General features: G+C 41.4%; 1 protein-coding gene across 3 annotated transcripts in view; it reads right to left on the bottom strand.

The window, feature by feature from the left end:
- Nucleotides 1–10982: 10982 nt before the first annotated feature.
- The window catches only part of Ttc8 (tetratricopeptide repeat domain 8), a 62358-nt gene continuing 61634 nt past the window's right edge, over nucleotides 10983–11706 (bottom strand). For all 3 annotated transcript variants that reach the window (XM_036206441.1, XM_036206443.1, XM_036206442.1), the window contains one exon: nucleotides 10983–11268. In XM_036206441.1, the coding sequence (XP_036062334.1) occupies nucleotides 11152–11268 (117 nt within the window). In that variant the 3' untranslated portion in view covers nucleotides 10983–11151. The remainder of the gene's footprint in view (nucleotides 11269–11706) is intronic.

Below are 11706 nucleotides of genomic sequence, written 5' to 3'. Positions count from 1 at the left end.
AAGTAAAAGAAATGCCATAAACTTTAGCAAAATGGCCCAGGCTTGTTGAAATGTCAGTGAGTAGCAGCTGACTATGGGGAAGAGGACTCTGTGGCACTGTGGTCTTCTCCCTACCCTGGGCTTGTGCCCCTCAGGCTTCTTCTATAACCTCAGTTTTCTCCTGTGTCCCCTACATAGGCAGCTAGGAAGCCTGTGGGTAACCGATACAAAACTACCACACTCTGATTATCAAACAGACTCACGGGCAGGAAAAAGTTAATTCTAGACTATTTCATGTTGAAGTACTTTTAAAGAAAACTCAGAATAATGATTTCAAGGAGAAGACTTCCATTCCCCCATGAAAGTTAAGTACTGTCTCCTAGCTCGGTTCTGAAATTGTACAAGAAATGGATTTTACATCTCCTAGTTTTCTCTAAGAAGCAATATAAGTTTTATGAAAAGTTTGCCTGAAGGGTATATGCATACACATTTTGGGGTGGAAGACTTCAAATCATCAAATATATGGTTATATTGGGCTGTGGAGAAGCAGATGGGATTGAATTAACTATTGGACTTGAATTAAATCTGTTTCCAATTATCCCCTGAAAGAAGGCGAGTTTATGGGTCAGTTATGTCTTATAGACAAAATTACTGTTTCAAAAAGGCACAAATATTAAATCATGGAATTTTGGGCTGGAAGTTGCCTCAGAGGCCCAATTCCTATCACTTACGTTCATAGCACCTGTAAGGTTCTCAAAAATGCTCAGGTTGTTGCCTTCACTGGAGTCTGGTCATGCCCTCATGGAATGCATTCACTGGGGTTCAACTGTCATTCAGCTCTGCTGTGGGGAGTTCATTGTTTTCAGCAATTGGGTTCAATTTCCAGATACCTCATAAGGTCTGTTTGGCTTTTCGTTTGGCCATGTTTGGGGAGGTGGGTTAGATGAAGGGGATTGTTGGAAATAATGTCAAAACAACGGAAAGGTGTCTTTGGAAGACATAATTGCAGGTGATCATTGTTGTGGCACTGAAGTTAGTGTCGCCAGAATGACTATCAGGCATCATCGTTCTTGACACTGCCACCAAAATGTGTGTGTGTGTGTGTGTGTGTGTGTATGTGTGTGTGTGATGTGTGTGTGATGTGTGTGTATGTGTGTGTGTGTGTGTGTGTGTATGTGTGTGTGTGTTTATGTGTGTGTGTGTGAACTGTTAGGGTTTCCATTTGGTTCTTAGCACTACACCTAAAAGGATGTTAGTATAAACGCAGCACTCTGTCACCACCTTGCAATGCCTTGAAAGACTGCCCCTGCTTGGACTCTTCATCCTTTTCACTGTTCTACTTGCTTCCTGATTCATTATTATGTTCCAGTGGAACCCCAAACCAGGAGGCAAAGGGCCTTTGTGAGGATGGGCCCATGATTAGTGCACAGAGGTAGCAGGGTGGCAGGGTGGCTGTGCACAAAGGGCATATGTCGTGGCTCAGAATCCTGTTTCCCCAGGCTGGCAGAGGTGCTGGGATGAGCTCCTAGTCTGTCAACAAAAGAAGGGGGAGGACACAAAGTTCTTGATGCAGGCTCTTTCTGCGACTCTTTAATTAGCTGTGGGCAATTCTTCAAACGCGGCCGAACAGATGAATTCTACTAGGTGCTCTGTGGCAGGAAAGAAGCCCTTGGGGTTCTGTGGGTGTCTTTGAACTTTGACTGAAGAATATGCCTTTGAAGGAAATCATCATTGAGCTAGTCTTTCCCAGGTAAATCCTTCCTTCCCCCCCCCCCCCGCTAATGTCCCTTTACTTCACAGCCATTGCTGCCCCCAAACTTTGGGCCTATGCTAGAACTAGAACCCCAATTCCATAATTCCACCACACATATGAGAGCCCTCATTCCTCCCAACAGGTTTTGTTACTTCCACATGGACTCAACAGCAAGGTGGCCTCTGGGGTACAGAATGTAATTCCTCTAAGGCAGTGGTTCTCAACTTCCCTAACACTGCGACCCTTTAATACATACAGTTCCTCATGTGGTGGTGACTCCCCCACACACAAAATTACTTCCATGGCTACTTCATAACTGTAATTTTGCTACGATTCTATGAATCGTAATGTAAATATCTGATGTGCAGGTTATCTGATAAGTGACCCCCTCAAAGGGCTTGTGATCCACAGTTGGAGAAGCACTGTTCTAAGGGGTTCCTTTTTTCTAAACCCTTCAGGGCTCACAGCTATAGCCTTCAGTCTTTTCCCCTCTCAAAGGCCTGCCTGCTCTGGGCAGAGCAGTGTTCCGCCTATCCGTGTACAAAGACCTTGTTCTCCTCTGGGCTTTACCGATCTCAGCAGAAGTGATGGGAGCGGCAGGCTTCCTTCAGACAGACCAAGTACTACTTCCCTGTGCTGGATTGGGTGAACAGCATCCTCCACTACATCTCTCCCTGAAACTTCCGTGTATGATGTTACTTGGACATAGGGTCCCTGCGGATGTAATTAGTGAAGATGATGCTATATCGTACTGAGATGTATCCTGTATAAGTGTCCATTTTCTGTCCCTATAACCAAATATCTAAAACTAGGTACTTTATAAAGAAAAGAGGTTGATTTTTCTCATGATTTTGGAGGAGGCCTCATTTATGTAACTGCCTCACAGCATGGCAGACTGTGGTGGGCACATGTACAAGTGAGAGAAATCACAGGCAAGACAGGAGACAAGAAAGACTCAAGAGTCTCTCTCTCTCTCTCTCTCTCTCTCTCTCTCTCTCTCTCTCTCCTCTCTCTCTCCTCTCCTCTCTCTCTCTTTCAAGACAAGGTTTCTTTGTGTAGCTTTGGTGCCTGTCCTGGATCTCACTCTGTAGACCAGGCTGGCCTTGAACTCACAGACTCACAGAGATCCGCCTGCCTCTGCCTTCCGAGTGCTGGGATTAAAGGCGTGCGCCACAACTGCCCAGCCAGCCTTGCTCTCTCTATAACAACTCACTCTTAAGAGAGCTGAGTGAGTTCATGAGGGCAGTAATTAACCCATTCTATAGATGATTCCCCCAGACACCATGCTTCCCGCACCCAGATGTTTGGGAGCCACAGTCAAACCACATCCAAACCACATCTATGGCTGGTGTTCCTAGAAGCTAAGGACAGGACATACAGATCCCAGAGGGGAGGGGAGCAGGTGACAACACAGGCAGAGACAAGAAAAATACAGCCGGGGTCAAAGCAGGTAAGACTATGCATGAGCTGGGAACAGAGGGGAAAGGCTTATTCCCTGGGCGGGGGTGGGGGGTGGGTCCGTTACTGCTGATGACATCCAGATTCTTGCTTCCAGAATGGTGAACTCCCCAAATGAAATGATGCTAAGACAAAAAGATATAATCTAGGATTCTACAGTGTCATGACATTATAGAGTGGAAGGTTATTAAAGGCTTGGACCATTGTGAGGACCGGGAGAAGAGGAGGAATCACATGTTTCCACACATGCTGATAATGAAGTGCCAAGCTGGATGTTTTACATGTACACATATGTAATTTTATTTACTGCACACATCAGTAGCCTTTAAAATGATGTATCTGCTACAATGTTGTAGGCTGGCATACGTGTAATAGACAAAAAAGCAGAAAGGCTTATTGGATAGTAAACAGAATGAAATATGTCAGACAAAAACAAAACAAAACCAAAAACAAACACCCAGAGGCTCTCCTACAGAGAACATGCAAATCGTTGCCCGAGGCCAATAGCCAGTGTGAGGTTAGACTGAAAATCCATAGCCAGGTGTTACATAGATGAAGAAGGCAAGTGATCCAATTATCAATCCCATGGTAATTGTAAATGAGCATTATCAACAATAGTAACAACAAATGAGTGTTTTGAAAGACACAAATAAGGTGAAATTAAAGGTTTGGGCATGTAACATGATGTCTCAGTTCGTTTTCTATAGCTGTGATAAATCACCATGACCAAAAAGCACCTTGGGACAGAAGGGGTTTACTTGTAAGTTACACCTCTCCATCATTACATCCTCCACCACTGAGGAAAGCCAAGGCAGGAACTCAAGTAGGGCAGAAACGGGGTGGGTAGTGAGCAAAAGCCACAGAGGAACACTTTTCTTTCTCACCATGGCTTGTTTGGCTTGCTTTCTTATACCGCCCATGACCACTTGCTTAGGAGTGGCTCCACCAACAGTGGCGAGGCCTTCCACATCAACCATTTAATCATGAAAACGCCCTAGAAACCAAATTGGATGAGGAGGACATTTCTTCAACTGAGTTTCCTCTTCCTGGTTTGTATTAAGTTGACAAAAACCGAACTAAATAGCACACATGGTAAATGCAATGTTGATGGGTCTTGAATAAAACAGGGGTAGGGTATCAATACTTAATATAACCTTTAACTGAGCATGCCTCTTACATAATAATAAAAGGCACTAATACGACACTACAAGAACTTATATAACTTCCGGTCGGGGAGACACTGATGGAAATGGTCTCTGACTCTTCCCTAGGGTTGCAGCCACTTAACTCTGCCATGCAGTCCTAGCACACACCATCCTATGACAGAACGAGATGAGTGCTGTGGAGCCAGTGACTTTGCTGGTCTGTCCCCATTAGCTGTGGCCAGAGGGTAGGAACAGGGACGTGTTGAGAAAGTATGCATTTGATTCAGGGGCTGTGTTTCTTCCACACACATGTCTGCTCCAGGGGGCAGACTGATGCACATATTTAATCCCATGAATACCAGTTATCCCTGTATTAAAGCAGGGAAGACATTGTCATTTTCTGAGTGGTATTTACATAGCGACCTTCAGTATCTCCAGAGAAATTTTAAGAGAAGAAAAATGATTCTCTCCACCATCCACACACCTACTCAAGGTACACACACACACACACACACACACACACACACACACACACACACCCCTCAAAGGTGTCATCTGCCTGGCACCATGTGGGCAGCAATGGATGTGGGAGCCAAGCCAGCGAGGAAAGTGTCTCCAAACACTTACTCATCCTCCCACCCACCACCTTCCAAAAACATTGTGTGGAGTTTACAGCTTTGAAAATGTAATTAACACTTTTACTTATGGAGAATGGATCCTGAGAGTTTTAGCAGGATATACTGGAAACAGACTCAAATCTCAATGGCCTTACTCAAAGGGTAACCCAAGTATAGACACACTCTTCTGGACTCCCAGGAGCCTGGAGACCAGCACAGGCTTAGGCTAACCTTTCTTTGTCATCACCACCCCACCCCGCCGTCCTGTCCCCACAGACTTAAAAATTAAATCTCACTGAGTATAGCACTAAGCAGCCCAGTGGTGAAAGCTTAGAAAAGCTACTTAGAATTAGATTCTGTTTGGGTTCTACTGTTATGATAAAGACACCATGACTGAAAGCAAATTTGGGAGGAAAGTGTTGATTTCAGCTAACAGTTTCACATTACAGTCTATCATGAAGTCAGGGCAGGAGCTCAAGGCAGGAACCTGAAGACAATCATTAATGAAGAAAATGATTACAGACTTGCCTTCAGACAATCTGATGGAGGCATTTTCTCAATTGGGGTCTCTTTTTTTTTCAGATAACTGTACTCTGTATCAAGCTGACCAAAACAAACAAACAAAACCATCAAGACAGGTTCCACAACTTTCTGCTATGATAACTTTACCTCTAAGACTAGATTTACCAAGAGTTGTGTCTTTACAAGGTATGGCATGTATTTAGGGGTGACATGACACACAGTATCTTGTTCCCAGATCTCTTTTCTGTAAGTCTGGCAAGACACCTAGGATCTTATATGAAAATACTAAAATCTTTCCCTTGAAAGGAAGAAACAAAACTATCATGATTAGACAGTGGGTTGGCACAGTCATTGGGGAAGGAAACAGACTGGGCAAATTTTGGAAAGGGAACAGAACAGAAGGTGCTTCTAGGTGGTGCCAAGATAGGAATCTGGGACCTGGTCAAGTAAAAGCATGGGAACCAGCTTCAAGATACAACAAAGCCAAAGAAAGAGACAGACAAACCCAGGATTACACAGAGTATAATTTAATAGGCACTTAGGTAAAGAAAGGTATCTTGAATAGCAAGACAGGTGAATTCTCACAAACTGGATCAGAAGGAGGAGGAAGATAGAATGGCCAGCATAGGACTTCATCCAAGCCAAGATGGAGCTGATTTATCTCCAGCTAATACCAAGGGCACTGGACACATTCCTGGTGCTGATGGGTCTAGAATCTTGGTCATAAAACTCTGTAGACCACTCTATTTATAGATGCTAGGGGTCAATTGGAGAAAGCTAGCCAGAGTCACTTGGCATGGTCATGGTTCTTATGACAAAAGATGGCTTCATTCAGGTCATGTTGAAGCCCCACACCTGTGCAAGGGGAAAGGCAGGTAGGCAAGCCAATGGAGCAGAGGGAGATCAGATTTTTTTTTGCCTACAGCTGAAACATGCAGACACCACTGAGAAAAACACCAGCTAAAATATTGGCCCCTGTCCCAGACCAGCTATTATACATGAGGATGTGGGAAACATGTTTAATGTTAAAATAAACACACATTTCTTTGGGGTTAATGACAACATTTACATGTTATTTTAAATAGAAAAAGCAGAAGGCTCTAGCTTCAAATTCCATGCAGAGTGGAGTCTTTGGATGGTGACCTGTATGCCTCAGATTTGTTCCAGCTCTGTCCTTACCTGCTTCTGCTTGTGAAGGTCACTGGAGACTTTAAAAGAAATGCTTTTTAATGAGCTTCAAGGATATAACCCTAGGAAGCCTTGTTACAATCAGAGAACAGTACTAAGAATATGAGTTCTTTGCACTCAAAGACCTTGAGGGACTTTTTTTTTTTCCTGCTTGGAATTCTGTCAGGGACTATCAGATGAAAACAAGCCCACTCTAAGGTTAGAGGGGCAGAATAAGGAGTTGAGCAACATAGTCCACTTCAATGGCAGAGCATCAGCATCATTTACCTCCTTTTGCAAGCTGATGCACATGCTTAAGGCTCACTCTCTTACTGTGTTTAGTATGCCTAAGATATGGTCAGTATTACTGAATAAGAATGGTTCCAAGCACAGGTCTCCCTTCCTTGGCTAGTTTAGTTAAGTGCAGCTTTAACTTAGGAACCGTAATGGATAACTAATAGAGTTGTGAAATTATATACAACAGATGCATAATACATGTTAAACATTAGGATGTTCTCTCTCTACAAATGTCTTACAAAGGACCCACAAGATGGACTGGAGTCTTTAGTTTAAAATGTTGTTCTAAGGGACTCGAGGCATGTGTTGGACTTGTCCAGGAGACTTCTCATTGCAGTTAAATTGACAGATAAGTGCTTTAACAGCTACAGGGACACAGATTATCTCTACTTCTTCCTAAAGGAGCTTCAGTGGTGACTTTTAAGGGATTTGTAAGTGTTAGTGCTTTTAGGAACCATTTAGCACAGTGGTTCTCAACTTCCACACTTGTCAGAATGACCACAGCCCTACACATTACTTAGATTGTTGTAAGAAACACTGTAGAAGTAAATATTAGTATTTTCTTTCTCCACAATTCCCAATGAAATATAGAAACATTGCATGACAAGTCATCTTGCGTGTGTAGACAGACAACAATCTTGTTGAGAAAACTATTTGTTGCAAGCTGTAATTAATGAGGTGCCATCTGTGAGAGGCAATGTTCCTTGCATAAGCTGTGACTATCCACGCAAAGTTCTCAGGCTTTTTAGCCAGATGGGAAGAGAGAAAGGAGTGTAACAACGCAGAAATGTGGTGTGAATTATCTGATCAATAACATATGCTATGTGGTTACACTTTATTTTATTATCTGACATATAGACTCATTTTCACACTCTTCTTAGAAAACTTGATTTAGAATTTATAACCAACTTTGAATTCTTCCACTTGGTTTAATTGTTTGACATTTATTAGTCTCTCTCTCTCTCTCTCTCTCTCTCTCTCTCTCTCTCTCTCTCTCTCTCTCTCTCTGTGTGTGTGTGTGTGTGTGTGTGTGTGTGTGTACCTGCTGTGGAGATCAGAAGATAACTTTCTTCTGATCTCTTTCTATACACCACGTAAGTCCCAAGGATGAAACTCAGCTCTTCATGCTCTGCAGCAGACACCTTAACTGGCTGAACCATCTCACTCCCCATCTCCTGATTGATTTTAAATAGTCTCAACAGATCAATTCATACAAAATGCTTGCTTCCTCCCAACATTGAGTAAAACTCCAACCCCTCATCTTGGGATTCAAAACTTCTGCATTCCAGCTATTCCCAGGATCACCAACGTGAACTCATGACCAGCCCATTCCTACTCAACTCCCACACAGCCATGCCCACCCATTAGCCTAGAAAGCTTCTCCTTAACTCCATAACTCCTCCTCCCATAACTCTCCATTCTCTCTTATCAAAATCTCAATGGTTCTTCAAGGCAAGACACTTTATCCAAGGATTCCCCCATATGTTTTCAATGTGTCTCCATGTAAGAAACATTTACAGTCATCTGTAACTTGAAATAACACAGTGCCTATAAGAACATCATGTTAACATCAGTTAATCTGAATGTCTGAACACTTGTTTCAAAAAAAATGTGTATATATGTCTCTGTGTGAGCCGTTGGGGGTATCAGCAAAGGCCAGAAGAGGGTGTCAGATTCCCCGGAGCTGAGTTAAAAGCAGTTGTAGACTGTCTGATGTGGGTACTAGGAACCAAACTCAGATTTTCTGGAAGGTGCTCTTAACTGCTGATCCACCTCTCCAGTCTAAATATCTGAAGAATTTTTAAGCATATATACTTGGGGAAAATCTATATATACTAAAGCTGACTCTTGGTAAGGGTACAAATTCCTTGAAAAACTAAAGTAATTTTAATGAGGTATAATTGATGCATAATAAACTGCATGTAAATATATATTTGTAAATTTTATAAATATGTGCATTCATAAAGTACATAATGTGGTAAGATTGACACATACACACACACACACACACACACACACACGCACGCACGCACGCACGCACATATTGATAAAGCTGTCACCACCATCAAGACAATAAATAGGTCCATTACAGTGTTTCTTCACACTTCTCCTTGTAGGCAGGTAATCATGATCCTTATAGTAGTCATCAGTTTGCACTTTCTGGAACTTGATATAAGGGGGTCAACAGCACATGCTCTCTTTCTTGTTTGGCTTCTTTTACTCAAAGCATCTGTGGTAGTTTAAATGTAACTGGCCTCTATAAGCTCATAGGAATTGGTGCTATTAGGAGGTGTGGCCTTGTTGGAGGAAGTGTGTCACTGTGGGGATGGGCTTTGAGGTCTCATATACTCAAGCCATGTTCAGCTTTTCAGACCACTTCCTGTTGCCTGTGGGACTCTCAGCTCCTTCTCCAGCACCATGTCTACCTGCATGTCACCACGTTGCACCATGATGATAATGACTAAACCACTGAAAATGTAAGCCACCCCAATTAAATGTTTTTCCTTTATAAGAGTTGCCATGATCATGGTGTCTCTTCACAGCAATAGAAACCCTAACTAAGAAAGCAGAACTCATTTATGTTATCATCAATTCATTCCTTCTTAAAGCCAAATAGTATTCCACTGCATGGTTTTATCAGTTTACCCATTTACCTGTTAACAGGTCTTTGGGTTGTTACCAGTTTGAGGTTATTACAAATAAAGTTGCTATGAACATTCACACCCAAGTCTGTTAAGTGAACATTTTTAAAGTTCTAGTTGTTTACATAGTACCCAGAACTCAGTCTGGTCCATTTCTTAGTTTCAGCTATTCTAATTAAGTTTTTAATTAAACTTCCTTGATGACTTTCGTGTGTGTGTGTGTGCGTATTTGCCAAATATTGTATGTCATTTCTGGTGAGGTTTTCACTTATTTTATGGTGTTTTTGTTTTGTTGAGATAGTGTCATGCTTTATAGCTCAGGCTAGGCTCAAACTGCCCCTATCTCCTCAGTGCTTACTGGCATGTGCCATCATCTCCAGCCTTTTTATTGAGTTTTGAGTTTTGTTCTCAGTGAAAGTCATTTACAAAATACACACTGTACTTGAGAATATTTCCTCCCAGTCAGTGGCTTATTTTTCTACTCTTAGTAATATCTTTGGAAGCACAAAAGTTTTTAAGGTCCAAGAAGTCAAATCTATAAATCTTTTTTCTTTTCTGATTGTGATTTTAGAGTTTTAGTTAAGAAATCACTATGTGACACAACTTTACATATATTATTTCTTCTAAACATTTATACATACATATATATACACATATATACATATGTTTATATGTAGATGTATATATTCATATGTATATACATCTATACATACACATATCTTTATATATCTATATCCATATCTATCTATATCTATATCTATATCTATATATATGTTTGTCCATAACTCATTTTGAGTTAACTTTTGTCAAGATATGAACCAGTGGGCATTTGGGGCACACATGAGCTAAAAATTAGTAGTGCATCATTTCAAATAAACTTAAAGTAACAGTTTGATTGATAAGATTAATGGGCTTTCAAAACTAACTTGTATCATCAGAGATAAATGAAATAAAAACTCATGAAAAGTGAAGTGAAAAAAAAGTTTTCTATACCCAAATTGCACCAGTCTCAGAAAAACAAATCTTGTATGTTTCCTCTAATGTGTGGCTGCTAGCTTCTACTTAGACACTTAAAATCATGTCCACCCAGATGGCTGAAACTGGCTATGGAACTGGCAAGGGGGCAAAGGGAACTAATCGGAGGAGAGTATGGCTGAAGTTCACCCAACGTATATGACATAACTGTTTGAAAATGTCTGTATTTAACAATGAATTTTTTTAATTGAAAAGGCAAAACTAGGAAATGCTTAAGTCTTATTTTTATAATATTACCTTATAAAACAACAAAGTTTTTATAGTAGGTTCTGGTTTATATTCTTTTTCTTTGTTTCAAGACAGGGTTTCTCTGGCTGTCCTGGAACTCACTCTATAGACCAGGCTGGCTTAGAACTCAGAGATCGCCTGCTTCTGTCTCCCAAGTGCTGGGATTAAAGGTGTGTGCCACCACCGCTCGATCGGCTTAGTTTAGTCTTACATGCTACCTCAGTAGGTCTGCATTACACTATTACATAATACATTTTTTTGTCCTGTGCACCGATCCTTCGTGCAGACATACTTGGTCCAAGGACTGATCAGAGCATAGCAAAGTGCTGTTTTAACTGCTTAATTAAGTGCTGTGTGTCCATGTGCTCTGGGAATGCTGCTTCGGACTTCTGAGCAGCAACATAGCTCCTCTGAAGATCTCCAATCTGTAGGAAATACCAAATCAGGGACCAAAATAAGATCAACATGTTGGAAAAATGCCAAGAGTTCTCAAAAGTAAACTGTTCCATTATGCTACTTATAGTTTAGAATTATCTAAAAATCCATCATAAATATGAGGAAAATAAAATTATATAAATAACATAGGCTCCATTACAGTGTGTGTTCTCTCTGTTGCTGATAGCACTGTAAATGTAAAAGGGTATTTGCATGCCTAAAGATCCGAGTCTGTGTAGCTAAAATCAATGCAACATCCAACAAAGACACTATGATTAGCATAGTATCTCTTAGGCAGGAAGTCTAAGTAAAACATATTAACTTAAGATATAAAGACTAGGCAGGGTGGTGGTGGCACACAACTTTAATCCCAGCCCTTGGGAGGCAGAGTCAGTCTCTGAGTTCGAGGCTAACCTGGTCTACAGAGT

This window comes from Onychomys torridus, chromosome 14 (genome assembly GCF_903995425.1).
Source record: "Onychomys torridus chromosome 14, mOncTor1.1, whole genome shotgun sequence".
Taxonomy (NCBI): Eukaryota; Metazoa; Chordata; class Mammalia; order Rodentia; family Cricetidae; genus Onychomys; species Onychomys torridus.
The sequence above is the reverse complement of the archived record's forward strand: the minus strand, read 5'-3'. Positions and strand labels throughout refer to the sequence as shown.